This window comes from Protopterus annectens, chromosome 5.part0 (genome assembly GCF_019279795.1).
Source record: "Protopterus annectens isolate FY-2018-M chromosome 5.part0, PAN1.0, whole genome shotgun sequence".
In the NCBI taxonomy this organism is placed as follows: domain Eukaryota; kingdom Metazoa; phylum Chordata; order Ceratodontiformes; family Protopteridae; genus Protopterus; species Protopterus annectens.
The window spans coordinates 1,751,283,980-1,751,311,897 of NC_056735.1; the positions used below are offsets into that span (position 1 = coordinate 1,751,283,980).

Sequence of the window (27,918 nt, forward strand, 5' to 3'; positions counted from 1 at the left end):
AAGGTTTAGATCCCTGGAGCGTGTAGCTCTGAGGGATTGGGATTTCTTTAAGTGTAGCATGTCCAACAGCTCTGGGTTTGACATGGCCTTGTATGTTAAGCAGAGATCACCTCTGAGTAGACGATATGCGACAGAGTATAGCTGGAGTTTTTTAAGGCGGTCAGCGTAGGGCATCTGCTTTAGGCCTGTGATTCTTTTAGTGAGGTATTTCTGAGGCCTTTCCAGTTGTTGTAGATGTCTTGAGAGGTACATACCAAATGGGGCGTTGTATTCTATAATGGGTCTAATGAGGGATGAGTACAGTGGGACAATGACCTCCTTTTTTCTGGATGAAAAGCCCTTCGTGATGAGGTGTGCCACATAGAAGGATTTCCTGACTGTTGTGGCGATGTGGTTATCGAAGGTGAGACCACTGTCCACCTGTGTCCCTAAGTCTCTTATCACACTTTCTGTGTTTAGTGTACTGCCACCTTTATGGTAATTCATGGATACATGTTTTTCCCAAAGGGATAACAATACATTTCTTGGCATTGAGCTTGAGCCCATGGCTCTGGCACCAAGCATCTGTTTCTGTAAGGCCCTTTTGTAGAGTATCCACATCATTTGGAGATTCAATAATGGCTCCCAGTTTGCAGTCATCTGCAAACTTTGTTAGCCAGAGTCCCTTAGTGTTGACCTGTACTTCAGAGAAGTAGATGCCAAACAAGAGCGGCCCCAGGACTGAACCCTGAGGTACTCCACTTGTCACTTGTCTGGAGCTGGATTTGGAGTCGGCTACTTTTACAGTGTGGGTTCTATCAGTAAGCCATTTAGCAACCCATTGGGTGACATAGGGATTAATGCCCAACTTAGTAAGTTTATCTATGATTCCAGAGTGGGGGATGGTGTCAAAGGCCTTGGCAAGGTCTAGATAGGCTGTGTGGACCACCTTACCCTTGTCCATGCCTCCGGAGACTGATTCAAAGAAGTCAATCAGGTTCAGGAGACAAGATCGGCCCTTCACGATCCCAAACTGGGTGGGGTCCAGTGTTTGAAGGTTGCCAATGTCTTTGTTTATGTTCCATGATAATACGCTCCATGGCCTTGCAGATAAGGCTTGTCAGACTGATGGGACGGTAGTTTCCGGGATCCAAGGTGGATCCCCCCTTGTGGATTGGGATAACTGTAGCTCTGCGCCACTCAGTGGGCATGAAACCTGAGGTGAGGCTATGATTAAACATGACACTTAGGTGAGGTGCCAGTTCATATTGTAGTTCATGTAGTACACAGCCCGGGATGTCATCTGGTCCCATGGATGCTGTATTCTTGGCTTTAGAGAGTGCGTTTTGTACCTTTGTGGCCGTTATTACTGGAATTTGGCAATCTTCCGGTATTGAGATGGGCCATTTAGGGGGGTGAGAGGGGGTGAAGTTGGCACTGAATCGATCTGCCAGGATATTGGCAATATCCTTCGGATCAGTAAATTTAATGCCATTCTGTTTTAGCTCAGAGCAGATCTGAGCATTGCCATTTAGATTCTTGACATAGTTATAGAATGCTTTGTGGTTGTCTTTGGAATCTTTGGCAAGTTTATTTTCGTAACTAGCTTTGGAGGATTTTATGAGGCATCTCAGTTTCTTACTGAGGCTAGTAAGGGAGTTTTGCATCCTGGGATTTTCCTCTTTTGCAAAAGTTTCTTCCTTTTGTTGTAAAGTTTGTTTATGGCAGGGGACCACCAGATTGGCTTCCTTTTTTGGATGAGAGCATTTTGGTTCTATTTGGGATGGCACGATTCATGCATGAGTGGATGTGCTCGTACAGTGCCTTAGTGTAGGATTCAGCAGTTGAACTTTCAGTTCCCGTCTGCATGGGTGTCATGAAGTTTGTCACTTCTGACTTGAGTAGCATGAAGTTGGCTTTGGAGAAGTTTTTTATGGTGGTTTCTTTACTGGGGGTGGGGGTGGGATGTGGATATTAAGGGTGATTAGCTTATGGTCAGACCTGACTAACGAGGGGGTGACCATAGGTATGGAGCATTGATTTCTCATGTTGGTAATGAACAGGTCTAGGATATTGGTGCCCCTGGTGGGACTATGGATTAGTTGATCCAGGGCGTTGGAATTTATGAATTCCAAGAACCGTTGCGCAAAGGTGTCGGGACATGAGTAGTTTTCCCAGTTAATGGCAGGGTAGTTAAAATCACCCAGTATTAGGGTGTTTGGTTCTATCTTAATATTTTCCAGTATGTTTAGAAAGGTGTAGTGAGAATCTTGGGGTATGGTGGGGGATCTGTAGCAAGCTACAATTTGGATTGCAGTCTTACCTAGTGTTAGTTGCACTTGGAGAATTTCAGACACATTGTGTTGGCCAACTAGCCTGGTGGTGTGAGTATTGACACTCCTCCACCTTTAGTGTTTCGGTCCTGGTTTGGTGGCCGAAAAGTGTGGTAAGAGTTGTAGCCTGGTATTGCAGGGGTGCTCTCTGGAGCCTTGAACCAGGTCTCAGTTACTGCACAGATATCGATGTTCTCCATTTTTAGGAGTGCCTCGAGAGAGTGCATTTTGAGGTTTAGACTTCTAGCATTGAGTAGCATTACCTTCAGATTTTGCATGCTTGTACCTGTTATGGTGGTGGTTTTGTCCTTTGAAGTTTGCCTTAAAAAGGCACTATAGGGGTGGCAAGAGCCTTAGCCAGTAACCTGAATCCCAGGGGCAACAGATGCAGACCATCTCTGGCAAAGCATCGTGGTCTGTCAATCATGTCATCCCAGGCAGACAGATACTGTATCCCTTTTGAATGACACCATAAGCTTAGCCAATTGTTGAAGTCAATCATTTTATCCTTATATTGTGGTATCATTCTGGGCGAAGGCAAGATGCTACTCAGGGCTAAGGTCATACCTGCCTGGGCCACATGATCCGAGAGCTCTTCCATGTCTCTTTTCATGTAGTCCAGGGAGGTACGTTTCAAGTCATTCACTCCAACGTGGACAATGACAGAGTCATATTTGTACTTGTTGTGGAGTGACTTGAGTGCATGCGTTATGTGGCGGATCCTGGCACCCGACAGGCAGCTGACTGTAATTTTCTCCTTATTCAACCTGGTGAGAGGGACATCAGTGTGCCGGACTATAGAGTCACCTATGACTAAAGTGTTAGGTACATTGTCTTGCCTTAGGGGCTGTTGCTGGGTGGCACACTGGTGTTGTGAACTATGTGACACATTGGTTGTGATTGGTGTTTGTTTGCGTTTCAGCTTCAGAGGTCTTTGTTGCTTGGGCAGGTTACATTTAAGGGCCTCTGCATATGTGGATTTAGTGTTGCTATATGTGGGTGTTGGTGGTGTGGGTTTAGAAGGGCTATGTGTTGCTTGAGGTGTAGTGTGGGTGTTAACCTTCTCCTCTTGACTGTTTAGCACAATCTTGGGTGGAGAGAGCTTTGCTTCCATTTTGGCTATGTAAGTGCATCTCTCACAGGTTGTAGTGTTGGGTGGTAGGAGGAGAGGGTTGTCTGTGTACATGAGGCAATTGCTGCATTGCCCCAGTATGCCCAGATTCACCAGGTGGACAGGAGAAATCACCGGAAGCTGACCCTTGGACATGCCTGGTTTGGGGTTTTTTTTTTTTCTTTGTAAAGTATAGGAGCTGTTTCCTTAGCAAGGTACTTTGCAATTATAGGCTTAGTGCCTACTATTAATTTCTCCTTGTTAACAAGGAGAGTTCAGTGTTTGTATGAGTTTAAGGCTTCCTAGTGCTTTCCAGCAGGTATTAGAGAAAGTGCTAGTCACAGGGATGCTTAATATTTGTCAGCATCCCTGTAAGGATATGGTCAATAGAACACACATTGCTTTGCCAAGGATGGTATGCACCTGTCCCCTCTACGCTTCCAAATATTGGCTAAAACATTGTCCTCCCCAAAAGTGCCTTTTTAGACATTGACAAACTGGCAAACCTTCTGACCTAGCAAAACCGACAAAAGGGAATCTAAAGGTTATTACTTATCAATACCTGAAGCCTAAACAAGAAACTCCAGTCCCTCCAAGGTTTCCTCATGCTGGCGAATGCAGACTTCTGTGCAGTTACAGAGACATGGTTTAAGGCCACTAATAGCATCCCCAGAAGTGCAGGGCTACAGTGTCTTCCACACTTTCGTACCAGCTACTGCACAAACAGATACTGAATGTGGAGGTGTCTCAATCTGCATCAGTAATGAGGTCAACTCAGGGCTGGTCAAACAGGCTGACACTCTTTGGCATCTTCATATCTAAATTATTACAGACGAAGTCCCATACCATATTCTTGGAATCTATAGGTCCCTCTCTATGACATAGAAAACCCATAACTCAAACTTAATGGAGTCTGTGACCATTTAACCCAATAACATATTCATGGGTGACTTTTACTACCCAACTATGAACTGGGAATCATATATCAGACCTCAGACTTACAGCCCCAGAGATTCCTGGAATTTGTGTACACAAACACTCTGGGCCAGATAGTCCACACATTTACTAGTGGTGCAAACATACTGGACCTGGACATAAACGTGGGAGAATGCTCCCCCCCCCCCACACACACACACACACACACACCAGGTAAAATGTCCTGTCTTTTGAGGTTGGACCATAAAGCTGTCTCCTTTGAAATAAAAATAAAAATAAAACCTGTGGCCCGATCTAACCCCATAACTTTTAGGAACTATTCTAAGGCAGACGTAAAATTTCAAGCCCCTCAAACCCTGAAAACACAGCTGGATGTGTGGAATTGTTCACAAATACCCTGTACAATGATGTTATTGGATGGGTAGAGACAGCTGTGCCAACCAGGAATAAGTTCAGAACAAACTCAAAAAATAAAAAATAAAAGCTACCCTGGTTGCATCTAAACATCAGTAAGTTGTACAACAAAAGGAAAAAAGTTGTAACAAAAAACAGGAAATATAACACCCAGCAGAATAAAATCTTTCATCAATCTAAAACAACTCAGAGGGCACCTCAAGTCTACCAAAGCCAATTCTGAGGTAAAATTAGACTCCCATGCCAACAACAACCATAAGGTTTTCTTTAGCTGCTTCCGTAACCTCAAAGGCTGTGCACAACAATGTGCCAAACTAATTGGAAATGGCGCTACGTACATGGAGCTGAAAGATGTAGCAAATCTACTGGCCAACAAATTCAGTTCTAGTTTTACCCCCCCTCCTCACAGCCACTGCTCAGTTAATACCATCGAACATAATCCCCTAACTATCACTAGGCAACTGGTCCTAAACACACGAGGCCAAAAAAACAAACATGTTGATGGTCCCCAATATCTCAGGATGCTTCCTAAATAGCATGAAACATGCTTCCTAAATAACATGAAACATGACCTGTCAGGACCACTAGAGGCACTATTTAACCATAGCCTCCAGTCAGGCTCCATGCCTTGCAAATGTAGAACTGCAATAGTCATCCCTCTACATAAGAACAGACCTTCTACAGATTTTGGAAATGACAGACCCATAAGTCTAACTAGTCTCATATGCAAAGCTATGGAAAGAATTTTCATGTGAATGATTACTGACATAGGAAACCTTCAGACACTGGGTCCAACCTAGTTTGGTTTGGTGTGTACTTTACCAAGTGGACTTCTTCAAGAAGGTCACCAAGGCAATGGATGAGGTAAAAATGGAGTGCATTGCCTTCCTTGATCTGGTCAAGGAATTTGATACAATGTCCTGTTCTGGAATTGTAAGCAAACTCATGGAATTAGACATGAACTTGTATGCTGCACCCTTGATAGCCAGCTGGTTTTCAGACAGGACCCATAAAATTAGGATAGGAGAGTCCACCTCTGCAAAGAGAACAGTCACTAGCGAAGAACCTCAGGGCTGTCCGCTGCGACTGCTCCTTTTTGGCATCTACTTCTTGCAAGTCATGTCCAAAGGCAAGGGCCTCTGGCTAACCAGGTTTGCAGATGATTACAAACTGGGAGCAATTATAGAATCCCCCAAGCCACTGATATCCTTCAGGAAGTACTAACACAGGCAAATAACTGGTGCCAGAGTCAGTCTAAAAATCAGTGTCAGGAAATGCATAATAGTACCTTTTGGGAAGTCAGCTATCCCAGAGAACTATTTCTTTGATAAGACACCACTAAGAGTAAACCCAGTAAGGGATTTGGGGACATATGTAGACAAGCAGCCTGACTTACGATCGTGTCTAAGGTACTAAGGAAATCATTCTATGTAGCTCAGTTTATATGCAAGGGTATGTCATCTAGAGCCAATGAAGTCATCATTTCACTGTATTCAGCCCTCAGAGTTCTGACACTTGAGTTTGAGGAGGTTTCATGGAAGACTAGAGTTATCTAAACCAGAATGGGGGGCAATCCAGAGGTTAATCGTATGAAGAAAATGACCTTATAATTGAGAAGAGATGGTAGTTGGACTTGCTGTGTAGGTAGAAGGTGAAGCTGTTCTCTGCTACTTGAACTGGGAAGAGAGTTATTCTGTTGTCTTAGAAGACTGTTAGTGTTTTTGCCAGCTACTCTGAATCTTTTTGGAACACAGCACTGCTTCCAAGTGTAAATGTTTTCTGTACTGTTTACAAAATGCCTGATTGATAGATTTATTTATGCTGGACTGCAGAATCACTTGTTTGATAACTACATTTCTTTTGTGAACTTCATTTGTTTGTCAGTAAATAAGTACTCTTTTTAAGTTACAAAGCTGACTCTAGTCGTACTTTACAGTGATACCAAATTCCTTGGAATTTCCCGGTTTTGAGGGTAAAATAATGGGGTGCCACGAATTCCTGAGTGACCCCTTGAAATCACAATTTTTTTTAAATTTATAAGATTTAGTTAATGCCAATGTCATTGTGCATCCCCAGCATATCCTGCAAAATCATAGATGTGCAGGGGTATGTGTGATGACGTCAGTATCGTGAGACAGTGCCTGACCCTAAACTATGTATAAGAAAATCTAGATGTGGGGCAGGCCACACTAAGCCGTCACATTAAGTCACCAACTGGCTTGAGCAGTCAACCACTGTATGAAATAGCAAAGTAGTTTGCAGTTAGAAAGTTTAACTGAAAGCAAATGATAAAGATTTTCTTAAAGAAAGATTCCTGGTTGTTTTGCAAATTGTCAAGCTTATTCACTGCACCTCTAAATCTATACATCATAAAGTATTTGCGTCATGCCTGGTGCTGAACTCTAGCCTTTTTGGATGTGAACGTTAATGCAGTGCTACCAGAATAAACTGAAATATTGTTAAAGAACTGTCAGGTGAGAAATGTCTACATTTTTTGCAGTTTATTTTTCATTAAACCATATCCTTTAAGCACTTCATCAGTGCAGAACGTAGCAAACCAGGAGGTGGTTTTGTAGGCTCTTTGAAAAACATGATGAGTCATCTAATATTTGTTACGTCATTTATATTGATATGCTTCAAAAAAATCCATGCCTGTGACACTAGACTGGGTCTGAAATGGTGATATTCTCCAGTGAAGGGCACACATCCTTTACATGATCTCTGCTGTATAGCAGGATCTTTGCAATGAAAGGCTCAGTCAGATACCCTATATTACAGGCTTTCTGTGTTTGGGCAAGCGCATTTCCTCCTACTGATGGCATTTTACCTAGTCATTATTTTCAATGTGTGGTGCATCCACTACATCTAGCAGCTATATAGCTGTCTGGTTCAGTCCTCGTCTCCAGACTCCAGTCTTCCCTTCTACAGTCTCTCAAGTTACTGTACTTGCCTGGGTTTGGGTTTTTTGAGATATTGCACTTGCTTTATGTTAACTGTCATTTGTGATCAATACGTATGGCAGGCATAAAGAAACATGTTGCACAATTGAGTTTTAGTTGATTCTGTGGATTCCTATATTTACAATCTGAACTAGACCTCCCCACACACACACACACACACACACACACACACACACACACACACACACGTACAGCGCTAAGGCTTATAAACCTGGTATGCATACGACAACAAAATTGAGTGCTAACACAACTTTTCTTCCTGAATAATGGTCCGTGCCTCCTTTTTATTTTATACTAGTCCCCCTTGGCAACCAATGCTAATTTCCTTCCCAGACTAATATGGTGTTGCAGTTGCACTGTTACTCATCGGGAAGGGAGCTTTAGAAGAAATTACTATTCTGGTGTTTTATATGTAACGTGGAAAAGCGTTGCTCATTGTACTATGACTTAAAAGCAATAATAAAGTCGCACCAGCTGTGAACAGCATCTGTACTTGCAATTTACTCCATTATGTACAGAATTTAAAGAAGGGAACACAAATTGAAGTGCCGTTTTACTTGCTAGAATAGGTCCCCTGATTTAGTGGAGCTGTTTAACTGCAAGTGCATACCATACCTCTCAACTGACTCTGATTTTGACAGGAATTTAAGTTCTGTTCCTCTTAATCTCTCCTAAAATCGGTGACTTTTAGATACATGGTGGTGAACTACACTTGATAAATAATGACAATAATTAGAGTTATAACTTATTTTAGTTGGAAAATGTACATTAATTCACATTATCTTATTCTACTAACATCTCAAGTTAAGAGTACTAATATCTTAAAAAGTGTCCCTGATTCTGTTGAGATTTGTCCCTGTTTAGTTGAGAGCTGTGTTACATACTGTATCGAGATGTAGGCTTTTATGTTTTGTCTGTAGTGATGTGTGTGATTCAGTTAACTTTGCTATATTTGGCAGGATTGCTGCTAAAATATCGTATTATGGGTATAAGAGACAAAAGTTGGGCCTAAGTTCCGAAAACTCTGGTGTATGTGCAACTGGTTATATTTTGTGTTTAATATTTTGTTTGCTCTTGAGTTTGCATTTGAATGCTGCTATCCCAAAATCCGTTGGAGAAGGCGGAGTTCCATAAGTATGTATTCAAATGAAATGTTATGCAGCATCCGAATTTTTATCCGGTTGTACCTTTTTTATGAGCTTTTGTCCAGGTTTTTGATGTTTCCATGTTAAGAGGTATGACTCCAGTGATTGCTGTACTAGTGACAAACCACCCACATACTACTAATATATATATATATATATATATATATATATATATATATATATATATATATAATAGATATAGATATATATAGATATATATATCTAGCTCTCTAGGGTTTACTATCAAAATCTCGCAACACACTTTTGCGAGTTATCACTTACCCGACTCAGAATGTTGTAAAATCCAAATGTTGAATGTTCACATAACCGAAAGTGGTAATTTAAGAAAGTCGACAACTCAAGAATGTTGACTTTGCGAAACTATCTGGACTTCCAGTTATGTCCTACAAACACCCCCTGCCACTTATATATACTAACTCTGAGATCATACTACAGTGAGGGAAAGGGTAAATTTCCCGATCCTCACTATAATGCGATCTCCATTTAAAATGACAAATACACAAGAGCAAATACACACTAACATTTGCTCTTGTGGATTCAAACATTTAAAAATCAATGTTACAACACCTTGGAAGAGTGCCTTTAGATCTTCCAAGGTCTCGTAAATATTTTACGACATTTTAATGGCAAACCTCTATATATTTATATATAATCTATATACGTGTGTGTGTGTATGTATGTATGTATATATCTATATAGATATATATATATATATATATATATATATATATATATATATATATATATATATATACACACACACACATATATATACACACACACGCACACGGTTTACCTTCACCATTGTGAACTGCATTCGATTAAGAGTAACACTGTCGAAATGCAGTTTTGTGAACCCAAATACATTGACTACACCACATCGAATGGGTAGTGTAGTTCAAGTATTTGAGTTTAGAATTTTGATTGGAAATAGCGGTTCAATGAGGAGCAGGGAATTAACCCATTTCCTCACTGTAGTGCTATCTTGGAGTTGGTACATATAATTTGCAGGGGGTGTGGGGGGCGCATCAACCCACATGGGGGGTGCATGGGGGCTTGCCCCCCTGCAAAATAGTAAAATATATGTACTGTAGAATAGAATGTCACAGTACTGTAAGCTGCATAGCATGGGTGACTGATGTCACCTCCTGCTATGTTGAATATATCGAACTACTAGTGTTGATGTTTTCAGTTTCGTCCTGGCTGCAGTTTCACTGTTCCGAATTCAGAATTTCTGGTCGGCCATGTGACCGATCGACCTATGCAGTTTCAAGGTTTCAATAGTAAATCTATGTGTGTGTGTATGTATGTATATGTGTGTATATATATATATATATATATATATATATATATATATATATGTGTGTGTGTGTATATATATATATATATATATATATATATATATATTTATTTTGTTGACCGGGCTAGTCTAACTGGATGCATGTCCATTTTCAGTAGAGGCCCGGGGAGATAAGCCCCAAAAACACAATTATAAAATGTTGGTACAGTACAGTATTATAACAGATGATACAAGTAAAATGCCTTACTATTTAACAATCTTAACACTGAAAAAGTATATGCATTAGAAGGATGTTTCTGTATACATTAGCTTAAATTACAAGATCATGGTCTCTTTGGTTATTAAGGAGAGACTGGAGTTAGTACAGAAGAGTAATAGGTGAGCAGTATCTAGTAATAAAAAGATAGTGAGTTAGTTAGTCAGGGTTAGTACAGGGGCATAACCAATGTGTGCTAAGGTATAGTTTCAGTTTATATTTGAAAAGTGATATTGAAGACAGTGATAAAAGTTCACTGGGAAGTAGGTTCCAGTTTTTCCCAACAGTGTTAGAGAACAGAGAGTCTCCTGCCATGTTGTTGGATTTACTTGTGCAAACAAGTAGTTTATTTGATAAACATAAGTTTTTAAGATTTTTGTAAGGGGTAATGAGGCTAGAAAATATTGGTAGGTTGGTAAAGGGTCTTATGGGCAATGGTAAACTGGTGAAATTGAAGCTGATTTTGTAGCTCGAGCCATCCTAGCTGTTTTAGATTAAGACAGTGGTGGGTTCTAAATGGAGTGCCAGTAGTTAATCTAGCAGTATTATTGTAGGAGATTGCCAGTTTGTTGAGGTTGTTTTTTGACAGATTAGTATATATAGGTGAAGCATAGAGGAGTGTAGAGATTAAATGAGTGTGGGCTATAGTGGTTCTAGCTAATGGTGTAAGGAAGGGTTTGATCCTGTAGAGGGAGCCCAGTTTTCTATTGACTGTTTTTATTGTGTTGTTAATATGAGTATCGAAGCTAAGGTTGCTGTCTATTGTTATTCCTAAGAGTTTGGTGGTTGGGTCAGGAGATATGAGAGTGCCATTATTAGATATGACTGTGAAATCTACTGGGGGTGGACTTACGGGTCGGAGTGAAGAGCAAGAATTTTGTGTTTTTGGGGTTCAAGAGGAGGCAGCTCTGTAGAAACCATTTTTCAGCTGTATTACATGCCTTTTGGGTTAGGGACTGTAGTTCAGATGGTGAAGTGGCTGAGCATATTATTGTGGAATCATCCGCGTATTGTATACAGGTAGCTTGAGGAATAGTTGAGTATAGGTCATTAATAAAAATGGAGTAGGAGAGGGCCTAATATAGAGCCTTGAGGGACACCAAGGGTAATTGGGAGGTGGGTAGATAGATTTTTATCCAGAAGAACAGCCTGCTGTCGATTGTCTATTGTTTAAGTATGATTGGAACCATTTTATAGCCAGTGCATCTAGTGAAAGGGATATGAGTATATTTATAAGTAGCTGGTGGTTTACCATATCGAGAGCTTTAGAAAGATCGATAAAGAGTGTTGATGTTACGTTTTTTGTTAATGCAGTCAGTAAAGGATAAGAGGGTAGTGGTGGTACTGTGGAATGGCCTAAATCCATGTTGACATTTATATATATATATATATATATATATATATATAGATATAGATTTTATATATGTATATAGATATAGATTATATATATATATATATATATATATATATATATATATATATATATATATATATATAGATTATATATATATATATATATATATATATATATATATATATATATATATAGATATATAGATATTATATATATATATATATATATATAGATATATATATATATATATATATATATATATATATATATATATATATATATAGATATATATAGATATATATAGATATATATAGATATATATATATATACAGACAGACTGACATTGTTGTCATCTTATTCCAACTTTATCCATTTCAGGGTTGGGGGAATGAGGGAAGCTGGAGCCTATCACGTCACAGAGCACATGGCTGAGAAACTTGTATTGGATAGAATGCAAAGTCATCTCAAGTTGCACTCACATACTGACACATAGCATGCACACCATCTACAGGCAGTTTGGAGGCTTGCCAGTCCACTTAATGCTTGTCTTGGGAATGTAGGAGGAAACTAGTGCATCTGGCAAAATCCACATACAGAAAGAGGGGTCATTCACACTCCGCACAGAAGACGACCCAGCCAGTGTCCAGACTGGAGAACCAAGCGTTGTAAGGCAGTAATCTTGTGCCACTCTTGTTTAAGCATATATAGCAGTAGAACAGTGATAAAAAGCATGTCAAGTGTGATTTTCTGATTAAATAGGAAAAAGGTTGCATTTGCTGTTTAAAAAAAATGAACTAAAAATACTAAGAAATGCAAAGATAGTAAGAAAGTACTGTAACTTTTAGTAAGGAAACTGGTATTTCTTAAATATTCTGATGTTTTGGAGTAAATTAAACTAGTTAACATTCTGGTGCATATGGCTGGTTTTGATTTGCATTTTTGAGTATTTTTTTGTAATTCAGAATTATATGTTCATGGGTCTTTTTTAATGCCCTGCAGGTTTCTGTTTTAAAGAAAGCAAGAAGCGAGCTTCAGGAACACCTCCATATGGTTGAAGCTCTGAGACTAGAAGAGCTAAGAATTCTTCAGGCTTCAGCAGAAGTACTGGCTAACTTGACATCAGTTGTGAGCAGCATGACCTAAGAAATGTGACCTTTGACTGAGTTCATTGTTACTGTTAACTATGTAAGAAGGGAGATGCACTTGTTAGTAGTGTCAGCCTCAGTAAACTATGCCCATGAAGTCCAAGGAAATGAATAAGTGTTCACAGTAAGTATCCTTAGAGTTTGCAAGCCAGAATGCAGCAGCCTTATTGCTGACCCTTTAACTGTACCCTCAGGTTGTTCATACAGGTCAGTGCCTTTTCACAGACAGATGGTAACTGAGGCATTGTGTGAAGTATGGCTGGCAACAGTAAAAAGATTGAGCGATGTTAGAAGAAGCTACTTCCATACAGAGAGAGAGGCTTTCTTGGTTAACTGGAACTAGGTAAAGCACAAAAAGTTGAATACACTCTTGGAGGATTAGACCAACGTACTACAGTGCACAGAGCCACAGATGGAGAGGACAGTTGGAGGAGTGTCATTCAGCAGCAAAAAAGACATCATGGTCTCTCACAGAGGGACTTGCATTTGATTTTGCTGTCATATTATAACAAGATATTTCAGATTCAGCTGGGAACAGGCTCCACAGAATATATAGCATCCTGGTAGTTTTTAGAGTTGTTATAATGTTTTATATTGCCAGTTTGTACTGGTAAACAAAAGTGTTTTATAAGGTAAAGCAATAAAACTGTTTACTTTTTTATGGTCATGTGTGCTGTGATGGGATGCTAGTATTCAGCTGCATGATTTTTTTTTTAAATTTATGATGACTGCTCTAACAGTTTTTTTTAATGGACTGTTCTTTGAAGAAGTAACCAGTACCTTACCAGAAAGGGCATGGATCTTGCTTATGTGTACCCGAGTGCTAAAGCTTCTATAAAGTTGATTCCTTGATAGCTGGTATCTCGTATCTGTTGTCCAGTCAGTGTTTACAGTGCCATTCACAAGTGGCATTACTTTTTTGCATCTTATGTCAGCCTTACCTGCTAGAGAAATTAGTTTATCATGACATTGTGTCTCCTTAGACCTTTCTGCAGCACTACTGGTTGACATATTCCAGATCTACACATGTGCCTTGTCTTTAATTTCTTTCATTCATACGCTGTATATTTACCTGGTGTTGGTGTGCTTTCCTGTATGTCACACTTGAAATTGAATTACACTTTTTGACTTGAATGTGGACTGTTTATGTATTTTCTTCATTGACATTTTCTGTTTTTATTTTTTTATTATTATTTTTTGTAGCTTTCATGGTCGAGCAGGTATACATTCTGTGCATGGACGGATGCCCTAGAAAGTACTGTGAAATCATCAAATCCAGTGATAGCTGCCTTTCTTGCTTTGGCTGTGACTGTATGATGGCTAAATGTGACATTTTCTTGGAGGTTAATTACATCTGATTGGACAACACATTGAAGTGCGATGCTACCCTTTAATTTTGTTGGTCTTTTTTGTTTACCTAGCCCAAGGTCAAGGAGATTGAGGGAGTCCCTTTAGACAAACTTTCAGTAAGGAGGTTTCCAAGAATATATAACCTCAGCTTTCAACCCTGTTATGCGCAGGTAACACACAGAACATTTTATCCACCCCACACCAATGGGGATCGAGGGGCAGGGGCAGGAACTATTAGTGGGGGGACTACATGAGTTGTATGATAGTGAGAAATTACTCAATGGTGGTACAATCATCCAGAATGAAGGTCCCATATTCACTATGGGGGATTTCCATATATTCAATTACAGTGATGTAATGTTAACCAGTAATACACTCTTATCTTTTTAAAAAGGGTTTTACCTTTGTACCTAACAAATGGAGCTTGGTTGCCAACACAATATTAGATGTAAAATTTTTTGTGAGGAAATTGAATTTAGAGGTGCTGTTAGGGAATGGTGAGGTCCCTAGTGGTACATGATTAAGGAAAAGCATTATAACTCCACCTGCATATCCTGTGCTGGCCAGTTTTGAGGCATTGGTGGAAAAGGATGTACGGAAAGTATTAAGTGGAAAAGGGAAATGGCATACTAAAAATAATTTAACTCAGGCTGAGACAGAGCTGTTGTGTGAAATAAACAGAAATCAGGAGGCAAGAGTGATGAAACCTGATAAGGGGGAGGGGCTGTTCATTATGGAACAATGGGCATGTCTTAGTAAGATGTTCGAGATTCTGCAAAATAAGTATATGCAGGTCTCAAAAATTAAATAAATTTGGCATACCAAAATTTGGGCATGTGGATAGAAGATAATTTATTGCAAGGTATTATTGATAGACAATTATTTGAATTGTTAGTGTCCCCAAACTGGTAATTCCCAGTATTTTTATTATCCCAAAAGTCCACAAAGATGTCCATGACCCCCATCGTAGGACCATAGTTTCCTCAGCAGACCCTAAGACTCAACCGCTTGCCATTTTTATGGATACCAAATTAAAGCCACTTTATGCATTGTTCCACCACATTTTGGTTAATTCGTGGGATTTTTTTAGGGAAGATGATGGGGCTAAGATACAATGTTGAATTCAAGTTTATTACTATTTGATATTAAGGGCTTATTTAGTGTAATTCTCCATAACATGGGGTATCCTGGTTTGAATAAGTGCTTATTGACTTGGACTTTTTGTCCCCCATGGATTTTAGATTGATTCTGGAGAACATGAAATTTGTTCTCAAAAACAACTTTATCTATTTCCAGGGAAGAGTACTACAAACAAGTGGATGGGGTGGCAATGGGAGCTTCACGTGCCCCCATTTTTGCCAGTGTATCGTTATTGCACTGGGAACAACAGTATGTATTTTCATCCCCATTTTCAGAAAATATTATAGCCTACTACCACTTTTTGGACGACATCTTTATTGTATGGAAGGGACCCACCAAAGATATAGATAATTTTATTAGTTACATTAACAATACTACGGATTTTCAGAAATTTAGTCACAACATTGGGTTATCAGATTCACATTTTTTGGATGTGAAAATAAGGAAAGATACCATCAACAGATATGTATCTAGCCTTTATATGAAAGAATGTTTTTCAAACTCCTGTTTACATTTTCAGAGTGACCACCCTCCTTTTCAAAAAAGAAATATAATTAAGGGACAAATGATCAGGGCTGTCCGGATGACTACACTCAAGGAGGAACTGGTCATCAAATTGAAGTTTATAAAAGAGTTATTTGTGGCTAGGGGCCTACCCAGATGACACAGTGGAGTTCATTAAACAAGAGATTTTGAACAGATGGGGCACAAGATATGTCCCTTTGATGTTTTATGGTGATACCCCAACAGTGATTTCCCCATCAGGGTCTGGTTCAGAGGTGGACCCCCAGATACAGGGGAAAGGTATGAGTACAACAATGAAAAGGGACATATTCTTTGTGACTGAGTACCATTTTGACACCAGGGAGGTTAACAATGTGTTAGGGAAATATTGGCATTTTTTTTCTGAAATGCCCAACAGCTTAGATGTTTTTTCCAAACACCTGAAGTTTAGTTTCAAAAGGGGGGGGCCAGTTTGAAGAATTATTTTGAAAAGAGTGTCAAAAAAAATGTAAGTACCAAAAAGGGTACCTTTAAATGTGGAATGTGCAGCCACTGTCCTTTTATTTCTAACTTGGTGGAGTTACAGATTTTAGGGACAAATGTAAAATTAGTTGCAAATGGCTATTACACATGTTACACAAAAGGGTTTGGTCTGTATTGCATACTATATTGAATGTCTCTCTTATTATATAGGGAAAACTGAGAGAAAACTTAAACAAAGGATTTATGAACACATTTATGATATTAGTAAGGAAAAGGTGACCAATGCCCTCTACAAACACTCTTTAAAATGCACCTGAGCTAGTTACAAGTTTTGGGTTCTGGAACAGCTTAAGTTTCCTGAATGGGGTGGAGACTGGGAATCTAGTTTAGAATTCAAAGAGTTAATGTGGCAGTTAAGATTAAATGCTTCTACCCCCACCCCCGGGACTCATTGATCATTACTCAGTCATCCCTGCTCTAAAAATGAGAGCCTTGAAACATATTGTGATATGTATTTCACAACACCAGGCAGTTTTTGTGTCGTATATATTTTACATACTTTTAGTATATCTTTATATACTTTTTTATGATATATTTTTTATCCATTAATGTTCATTTATACCAGTGTACTGAATCACTGGAGAACACTAATGGTTAATGTTTTATTCTGTGATGTAATTTATTGTGGGTGTTGTTTAAATGTGTGTGTGGTGTTCTTATTTATTCTGATGAAGTTCCATGTGAGGAATGAAAGCGATTAATCTTTGAATAAATGTACAACTGATTTTTGGAGGTTGCTTGGAGTGATTTACATTATTGTGTGCCTTTGTGAGTACTGTGCCTTCATTAGGTCCAGTGTGCCAGACTGAACTGCTTGGGATATTGAAGATCTGCACCATTTTGACATGTGCCTTGTCATCTTTCATTTCTTTCATTCATAAGCTGTATATTTACCTGGTGTTGAAGTGTGTTTTCCTGTATGTTGCACTTGCATTTGAATTACACTTTTTGACTTGAATGTAGATTATCTCTTTTTATTTTCTTCATTGACGGTTTCTGTTTTTATTTTTTATTATTTTTTGTAGCTTTAATTGTCTAGCAGGTATACATTCTGTGTATGGACGGATGCCCTAGAAAGTACTGTGAAATTATGTCAAATCCAATGATAGCTGCCTTTCTTGCTTTGGCTGTCACTGTATGATGGATAAATGTGATATTTTCTTGGAGGTTAATTACATCTAATTGGACTACACATTGAAGTGCGATGCTGTCCTTTAATTTTGTTGGTCTTTTTTGTTTACCTAGCCCAAGGTCAAGGAGCACCCTCAGTCATCACACACAGATATACACTTCTGCTTATAGTGTCATGAAGAATAGAAAACTGATGGAGAAAGTATGTGTATACATTTAAGAACATATAATTTGAAAGTAGTAATCTTGTCCCATGTTGACAATAGTGAGTGGGATTCATCATCATCATCAACCCCCCTTTTTCCCATTTTCTACATTGGTTTGGGGTGTTGTTTCAGTTGTCGCTATCTCTCTATTCTCTCCGGACTTTTTCGACACTCAAGTTTGACTGTTGAACTGTAGCAGGTCTTCTATCACACAGTCTAGACCCTCTTTGCTGGATGCCTCCTTGTGGGCTGTCCCAAATCATCATCTTCACCAGACTGCTTTTTTTGCACATGTGCTCAAACCACTGTAATGTGTTCTCTTTGACCTTTTCTGCAATTGGAGCTACTTTGGCTTCTGGTCTTATATCCTTAGTCTGTCCCACAGTGTGCATCCTACCACCTGTCTCAGGCACTTCATGTCCATCACCTCTAGCTTCCTCAACTGCTCTGCCTTTACTGCCCGGGTTTTTGTACCATACAGTAGTATTGGTTGCTTGACTGTTTTGTGCACCTTACTTTTCAGCTTCTTTGGCATTCTTCTTTCATATACTACACCTTACAGCCTATGCCAGTTGGTTGCAGCCCCTCTGATTCTAGCTTTGACCTCTGTATTAAGACTTCCCTTCTCCTCAGCCACCCCTCCCAGATACTTGAAGCTGTTAACCTGTTACACTGTTTTCCCTTCTATCTCAATTTTCAGTTTCTTCTGATTTCCCCCATTTGCTGCCATTACAGCTGTCTTATCTGTACTCAGTTTCATCCCATGTACCTTCAGTTTTGCATTCCATTCCTCTATCATTTGCTGAAGTTTTTGCTCATAGTCTTCCTGTAATGCCACATAGTCTGCATATAGCAGCTTTATTGATCAGTCCCTCCAACCTGGTTGCCAATGTAGTTCGTCACCAGTATGAACAGCAGTGGGCTCAGAGTTGAACACTGATGCACACCCACTCCCACTGGGGACCACTCTGTGAGACCTAGCACTGTTAATACTTGAGTAATTGGGTCCTTGTATGTAGCCTGCACTAATTCTACCAGTGTTTCTGGGACTTTAAACCGCCATGGTACTGCCCAAATCAGCTTTTTTTGGGACGCTTTCATATGTTTTTTCTAAGTCTAGGAATGCCCAGCTGGATTGTTTCCTCATCTCTAGCTTCTTCTCAACTATTTGTTTCACTGGAAACATCAGGTCAGTTGTGCTACATCCTGATCTGAATCCAGACTGCTCATCTCCGATCTTACTTTCCACTAATCTGCATATTAATTTATCACTAACCCTCTTTAAAACTTTCATGCAATATGACAGGAGTTTGATACCTCTGTCCTACCCACAGTTGTGAATGTCCCCTTTGGTCTTGAACACTGGCTTTACTATGCTTAATCTCCAGCCATCTGGGATATGCCTTTCTCTCCATACTGCTATGAGTACTCTCAGGAGCCATTTCTTCCTGATCTCACCCAGCATCTTTACTATATCTGCTGTGACCTCATCTGAGCCTGCTGCTTTCTGTCACTTCATTTTCCTGAGTGCTATTCTTACTTTTTTATGGTGAGCTCCTCCAATTCTTGTATTGTAAGCTGTGTCTGGGGCAGTACAGCTTCTGTGGGATTTTCTTCATTCAGAAGCTGCTGGAAGTACTCCTTCCATCTGCCTTTGATTTTTTGTGTTTTCAGGTAATTGGTGCCAGCTGTTGTGATACTGTTCTGTGAAGGTAAGCCAGATTTATAGCTAACTGTAGCATTAGTAATCTCTTGCCCTGTATTTACTGTGTGTTTACTCTAGGAATACAGGTCTTGCATGTTAAAAAAATGTTATGTGAAGTATTTTTGTAGTGCAGCAAGTCTTTGTCAGATCTTTAGCACTCCATCTGGTAAATTAGAGCTGTGAGTCTTCCATCCATGAAGTTTGATTTTTCTTTTTTTTTTTTTTTAAACACCTTTATTGAATTATCACTTTTGACATGGTCACATTTACATTGATATAAAAGTAATCAAACTGTATTAACTAGTTACAATTAAACATTGTGCTTCACATATATTGCTAAATATCATATAACTTAAACAGCAGTACATAAATTATTCAACTCCTGCCCCCCGCTTTTTTAAAAACAAGACATTTTTTATTAAACTATCACTTAAGACATAAGCAGTCATACATTTATATAAATGAAAACAAACCACACCAACACAGTCCTAGTTGTAAGCATTTTACATCACAAACCATACTGACACATTCCCAGTTGCAAACATTGTACATTACATATAATTTAACCAATCATTTTCAGTCAAACATTACATAGATCATTTAAGTCCTGCCTTCTTTTAAACTTCATCTGTCTCCTGTATGTATTGTTCCCACAATCCCCAATTATTTGTAGTTTACTACTTTTTCTAAAGATCTCAGTTCCAGTTGTTTTATCTCTATTACTATATTCACTGCAGTACTTCAAATATAGTTAATTTAGATTCTGATTTCCATTTTTTCATAATTGCTTTTGTCAGCCAACATAATTAGAGACAGCAAAGCCTTACCATGACTAGGCAATTCCGATTCTGTATTATAGCACAGAAAAAAATCTTCTCCCTCGTCACACCAATCTGCCCACCCATCATCTCCAACAGTGCATCCTGAAGGGAATCCTTAAAGTCCTCCAACACACTGCACTTCCAGAAAATATATTCCCAGTTACCTCTTTCTTCCAAGTTACACCTTCAACATTTGCTTTCTACCCGAGGAAAAATTCTCTGGAGTCTACTTGGGGTATAAAAATATATATGTAAACATTTCCAAGCAAAAATCCTAAATCTTCTGCATTTTGTTCATATTTGGGAGACATATATATGTATATGGTTTATCTCCATAATGGCGACAGCCACAATGGTGAATCCACTTTCGCGAACTCCAAACTGCACCTTCACAAAACCTCTAATGCAGATATTCCGAACCGCAAAATCTCACCCCTTTTTGACCCATGTTAGCACTTGTTTGTTGGTGTGGTCGGAAATTTCGACTTTCAATGTTTTGTCAGCTTTCTGAGGTTTCAGAGGTATGGGTTTCACAGAAATGGTTCAGCATTGTGCATGTTTGCCCTTGTGGCCGTCAACATTATGAAGGTAAATATAGTATATATCCCATTGTTTCTTTGTGAATTGCTTATCCAGTTTCTCTTCCCATTCCTTTCTAACCTCTAACTGATTCTTTTAGTTATTATGCAATATTTTATATGCTGTACTAATTATGAACTCATGAAGGTTCCTTTCCTTCCTTTTCTTTTTTATGTTTGAGAGGAGAGGGGTATATCTCACATGTATACCTCATTATTCGTGACAGTCTTCATTTTGAATTTCAAACAGTCCATGTTTATCATTGTTCCACATCAAAAGGGCCTGTCACACATTTAGTATTAAGACATTTTTAAAATTGATATAATTGGCATTTTATACTGAGTCATATGAATTCAGCAAAATAACTTAAAAGTATGAAGTAACATATTTTAACCATTTGTTGAGCCTTCTAGTTGAAGTTGCCAGTAAGCTGTCAGTAAGTGTTCCACATTTTTCCTATTTGTTCCACGTTATGAAAGAGGTGGTATTTCACATTCTGGAGCTGGACGGTTAAGAGCTTTGGTGGTTGGCTTTAAAGTAGCTTTTGGGTTGCAACTCTGTGCTGGTTCTGTTGAAAAAATGTTCATTGTCATATTCACGAGGTGCTGTAAACCTGATGGTATACTATAAATCAAGAGCTAAACTAATAAAAAAACTGAGTATGCATTTTTTCATTGCATTTGACAAGTTAAAGAGAATCAGTAATAACTTTGTCTTCATCTAAAAAGGCAAAATTAGTATAAAAGGTGTCAGGTTGTATCCAAAATATAAACTCCCTTGCTAAGAAAACTTGGATTTCTGAGTGCAGTATTTTATGCAAGTTTCAGACATGGACTGAAGTGTTCAGAGACCAGGCGATGAAGGAAAGCTAAGCAGTAGGCTAAAATGGCATTTTCTCAAGGTTGGAGGTGAAGTCTGCAACTAAACTTAGTGGCACATGAGAGTAACTGTGCTGGTGCATGTAATTTTGTACGCTTTTTCCCTGTGAAAATGTCAATACTTACCATGGCATAACGTATAAAAGGTTTCCTCAAGAATGGCATCATGTTTCGAAAGTACACTGTAGTTGATACCTATATTTCTATTACTCATCTCTCCCATTAGCTGACATTTCTACTCTAGAGAGTTAAGGAAAGGGGCCTGATTAAAAAAAAAAGTCAGGATTATTAATGAAAGAGTCCCAAGAATACTAATGTTACTGGACCAGATTTGCCCAGCTTTAGTAAACAAAATACTAGCAAGGCCCTGGAAATGGTATGTACACAAACCCAAAATAAAAACAAAATAAATAAGTCGTCATTAAACCTTTTGTAGAAAACAATCTTCTCATACAAGAAGTGGGACGTGAGATGTATTTGTCTCCACCAAGCCATCCCAAGGTTTGCAAACACTGGGGCTACTCTTGCCCCCGTGGCAACCCCTGATTTTTTTTTTTTTTTTTTTTTTTTAAATGTATGCCTTGAAATGTGAAAAAGTTATCTAAGATAGTTTCAAGCTAAATACCAATGGTATTCACAAAAGTATTGTCAATATTAGTAAATTTTGTAAGATAAATTCTCACAAAGTGTATTCCAGTGTCTTGCTGAATGTTTGTGTATAAAGAGACTATGTCCAGGGATGGAAAAAAGCACATTTCATCTTTAAGGGATTCAATGGCACCTCTTAGAGTTATTAAGTGATATTCAGGAAATAGATGAAAGGTGTTTTTTTGCATCCCTGGACATAGTCTCTTTATACACAAGCATTCAGCAAGACACTGAAATACTTTGTGAGAAGTTATCGTATGAAATTTACTGATTTTTGACAATACTTTTGTGAATACCATTTGTGTTTCGCTTAAAATTGTCTTAGATAACTTTTTTACATTTCAAGCAAAAATCAGCAGTTGCCATGGGGGCAAGAGTAGCCTCAATGTTTGCAAACCTTGTGATGGCTTGGTGGGAACAGACTTGTTTATTTTGCGAAGGGAGACAGAAGGTGAATTTAAACAGTTGTTTCTTTTTGTCATCTCCAGTAATTCTTTTCTGAAATTTACATAGAGTGGGTTTGGGAAAATTAATTACTTCGATATTACTGTCTCTTGATTATGAAGGCAAAATGTTTGAAAGCAAACTTTTCAGAAAGAATACATTTGTAAATGAGTATTTACATAGGAAGAGCCAACACTCCCATCATATGAAAAAGGGAGTAGTCAAAAGTCAATTCATTAGACTTGGGCTTACTGGTGTCACTTTCGTGTCTAGGACATGAGTAAATGAGTCTTTGTGGGTTCTGGTCAGGCAGCTTTATTTCATACAAACACATTACTACTGTTGACTATTGACTAACTTAAATAACGTGTATACAAGTAATGACTAAGAGCCTGCATGCTCACTCCCTAGCTGCTCCTTCAAAATGGCGCTAGGTATTTGCACGTGTGGAATGTATATATGTGCACGTACAGCCTCACATACTTCGTAAAGACACAGCTCACATTTTATATTATGATCTACATCCTCCCTCTGTGAGAAATAGACCATGCAATTGTTATGAGACTGGCATGCAGAAATCACAGGTATCTTTTTAGTCATGCATTATACAATATTCAGTTAGGTATGTACAATCAAGTCCACGTTGCTGCGTATTTCACACTTGATTTAGATACTCATCCATATCATTTGGCATAAAATGGAGTGTTAAATTTAGCAACTGGAACGGTTTCTGTAAAGCGATTAATCTGTGGCATGTTTGAATCACTTTCTGGAATGGAGTCCAAATTCTGAACACATTCTGGTCTGGAAATAGTGTCCGACTCACTGTTCGATTTAAAGCCCACTTCACAGATACAGTGCTGTGATTGCAATAATGATGATGATTCTGGTACAGGAAGATGATGTCTGCGATTCCTTCTATACTCCATGCCTTCGGAATTTATCAGTTAAGATCATGGCTCGGCACAAATGCCTGTAATCTGTCCTGTTCTGTCAAATCCTTTTGTTGTCTGAATTCGTACTGCCTCCCTTCCCTTAACGGACAAAGTAATCTGCTTGATCAGTCATAAGCAGAGTTTTGGATATTACGCTTAAACAATTGAGCCTTGATGGTTTTAGTGTTCTTCGACTTAGGCTGCATCAAACTTGAAGAAATAGGTAGCGTAGTTCTAGTTTGCCTGGAAAGTAGTCTTTGAGCAGGTGAGCCAAGAATATCATCACGAGGTATGTTTCTGATATTAAGCAAATTCAGGTACATATCAGTATTGTCACACTTTGACCTTTCAGGTAATTGCTTTGCACTCTGCACTGCTCTTTCACCTAGACCATTGGATGAGGTTATTCAGGACTACTAGTGACATGCACAAAGTCCCATTCTTTTGCAAATTTCTGAAACAACTGTCTAGTAAATTGAGTACCATTGTCAGAAAAAAAGTTTGTGAGGACTACCATGAACTGAGAAATGATGTTTCAACTTAGTAATAACAGCAGTTGAGGTTAGGTAGTAGATCAATCTCAAGCCGATTTGAATAAGAGTCTGCCAAAACTAAGTAGTGCTGATCGCTCCACTAAAAGATAGTTGCTACAGTAGACCAAGGTAGTTCAAGAATTTGATTTAGCTGAAGCTGTTCTCTTTGCAAATGCGATCTGGTACTATTGCATACCGAACAAGTAGAAAGAACTCTATCAATGTCTTTCAGTAATGAAGGCCAAAATACTAATTCTCATGCTATTCTCTTAGTGGATGTGGTTCCTGGGTGACCACGATGCAAAATCTGGATGTATCCTTGTTGTAAAGAAGCAGGAACAATAATTTTAGGACCTTTGAAAATAATATCTTCCATCAACAATTCATCTCTGTAAGGAAAATAAGTTTGCACTTCAGGTAATGCACTTGATTGTTTTGATGGCCATCTGACATATTATAGTGATTAAGCTTCTGCAAAATTGGATCAGTCTGAGTATGATTTCTTAACTCATCAAGTCTAGTGATGGAAAAATTACACACTGATATCAGATCAAAGTCAAAAGTTTCTGTGTTAAGCTGTTCTGTTGTAATCCTGGGAGATGTAGATAAAGTATCAGCCAGATAAAGCAATTTACATTTAGTGTAGACCAGTTTGGAATTGTACTTTTGCAATTTGCGCATCATTCTTTGTAATTTCCCTGGAGCAGAATGCATAGGCTTCTTTAGAGTAGTAACTAGAGGTTGATGATCAGTTTCAGTCTGAATAGCATGACCATAAATATAATCATGAAACTTAAAACATGTAAATACTCTTGCCAACAGTTCCTTTTCAATTTGAGCATGCTGCATCTCAGTTTGCATTAGTGTTCTAGGTGCATAGGTTACTGGTCTTCCCTCTTGAAATATAAACGCACTTAGACCAAATTTTGAAGCATCACAAGAAAGAGTAGCTGGTTTGTTTACATAACAGTATCTTAACATAGGTGGGGTGGCAATTTTCTGCTTAAGGTCTTCAAATGCCTTCTGATGTTGTTCTAACCATGACCAAGCAACATTTTTGCATGTGAGCTCTCTTAAAGATGCTGTCAATTCACTGAAGTCTGGTATAAATTTGCCTAAATAATTGACCATGCCTAGAAAATGCTGTAGAGTTTGCACATTATGTGATGCTGACATTTCAAGAATAGCTGCTTGTTTGGTTGGGTCTGGTCTCAAGCCTGTATTCGTAAACAAATGTCCTGCATACATAACTTCTGAAAGTCTGAATTTGCACTTCAGAGGATTGCACTTCAAGTTTACTTCATGTGCTCTGTCTAGAACTTTCTTTAGGTTTCTGTCATGCTCTACTTTGCCATTGCCTCCAATTAATAGATCATCTACTATTATGGCACATGGATAACCCAAAAATATGTGCTCCATTGCACGCTGGAAGACTTCACTTGGAGAAATTATTCAAATGGCATCCTTAGGAATCTGTATCTGCCAAATGGAGTACCAAAAGTAGTTAGACGTGAGGATTTGCAATCCAGCTTCACTTGCCAAAATGAACACTCTGTATCCAAAACAGAAAATACAATGATATTCAGTATTAGAGCTGCAACCTCTTTGACTGTGTGCATTGGATGATATGGTCTTTTTAATGCTTTGTTCAGATCTCTTGGGTCAATGCATATTCTGATTTCATCTGAGCCTTTTTTGTGAGAGGCTGCCATGGACAACACACAATTCCGTTGGTTCTGTGACTGGACAAATCACACCTTGCTGCACCATTTTATCCAACTGAGCTTTAACTGTATCTTGCATCACTATTGGAACTCTTCTTGCTGGTCTGACTACTGGAGTGACCTCTGGGTCTAACTTCATGGAATACACAACTGGAAGTTTGCCCAATTTGTCATCAAAAATAGCATACTCTGAGAAAAAGGATTCTGAAAAACGACCTCTGAAATCCACTTATGTGATGGACTTCTTTAGCAAAAGAAAGCAGATTCATTCCCAAACTATCTTTAAGACCCAATAAAGATTGCACTGGTCTTCGGGCTACATAGAATAACAAGTTGTAACAGTTCTTGACCAAATCACATGAAACCATCACTGAACCTTCGGTTTGAATTTCTTCATCTATAAGCAACAAGGGAGGTTACATGTTTGTTAGCTCTCACTCTAACAAATGTGTCTGCTAATGTAACATTACACTTTCAACCAGTGTCTACTTTGAGCTCTGTGGATTTTCCATTAATCCAGACAGTGCAAAATACTTCATTTTTTGTTAATAAGTTCACTGCATCAGCTCCTTCACTAAGCACTGATACACCATCCACATAAAAAGCTGACTGCTTCGGCTTTGCTTGATCAACTTGCATCTTTGTGCGACCTTTCTTTACAACTGTGAGGCTTAATTGATACGCAATTTTTTTTTTTTACACTTGTGACATTGCTGACCATATGCTAAACACTTTTCTCTCTTTTAGACTTGTGATTCGCACCACAATTGAGACAGTTAACAATAAAGCTAGATGTGGGTTTTGCTGATTCATGCATATACTGCACTTAGCTGGTGCTGGAGCTTACACCTTTCTTAGAACTTTCTGGAAAGCTGCATGCCTTCTTTGGAAACCCTGTAGCTGCCACGTGCTTAGGCTTGCTCTTGTTTACCACGTGTTGTATACTATCTGCATGTGCTCTGGAACCAACTGAAACCATGCTCTTATCACTCGCAAGCATACTTGTGTGTTTTTCCTGTCACCTCATGGATTTGACAAATCTCTATGGCCTGCTCAACGTTAAATCACTGTCACGATGTAAAATCTTTCTCACAGCAGCACTGTTAATATCACATACAAGCCTGTCCTTTATTAGCTTATCTTTTAAATCGCCAAACTGACACGTCTTAGCTCTATTTCTCAAGTCAGTTATATAAGCTGCAAATGTTTCCCCTGGTTTCTGATCTCTTGTGTAAAACAAATGCCTTTCTAATGTAATATTCATCTGGGGTTTACACATTTCTGTGAACTTGTGCTTCAAACACTCAAGGTCTTCCCTTGATTCAGCTTGTACAACAATATGGTGGTCTGCACCGTCTCCTTTATATACTGCTGGTGCATACACAGATGAACTTTCTCTTTCTATGACCTCTGACCCAGCTAGGTTTAGCAAAATTAACGCCCTTTAGTGTGCATCTCTATCTGCATAAGCTGCTTGTATAAAAATATATTCCTGCTCAAATATTCTCCAGTTTTCTGCAATATTCTGTTCAAATACAAGTGGTAGGGTTCTCAAAATCCCTCTGCCATATTCGCATATCAACAAAGAGTTTTACAAATAAGCCTAAACATACATACATACATACATGTACATATGCCAGAATTAATGCCAGTAATTGTCCAATGTGAATAAATGTATCATCTGTTGCCTTAAACTCTAAATTTTTCAAAGCAGTTGCACTTTGCGAATAACTGCATAGAGCAAACTGAAATAGCCACAAAATGGTCGTACCTTACTAGGCAGCTCTCTACAGTACAAGATGTACTCCGTAATGGCGGCACTT

At 38.7% G+C, this 27,918-nt stretch overlaps 1 protein-coding gene across 1 annotated transcript in view; it reads left to right on the top strand.

Moving 5' to 3' along the window:
* The window catches only part of LOC122802413 (SET domain-containing protein 4-like), a 254,430-nt gene extending 240,817 nt beyond the window's left edge, over nucleotides 1-13,613 (top strand). The window contains exon 6 of the mRNA XM_044072035.1: nucleotides 12,809-13,613. Coding sequence (XP_043927970.1) covers nucleotides 12,809-12,952 — 144 coding nt within the window. The 3' untranslated portion in view covers nucleotides 12,953-13,613. The remainder of the gene's footprint in view (nucleotides 1-12,808) is intronic.
* The last annotated feature ends 14,305 nt before the right edge of the window (nucleotides 13,614-27,918 follow it).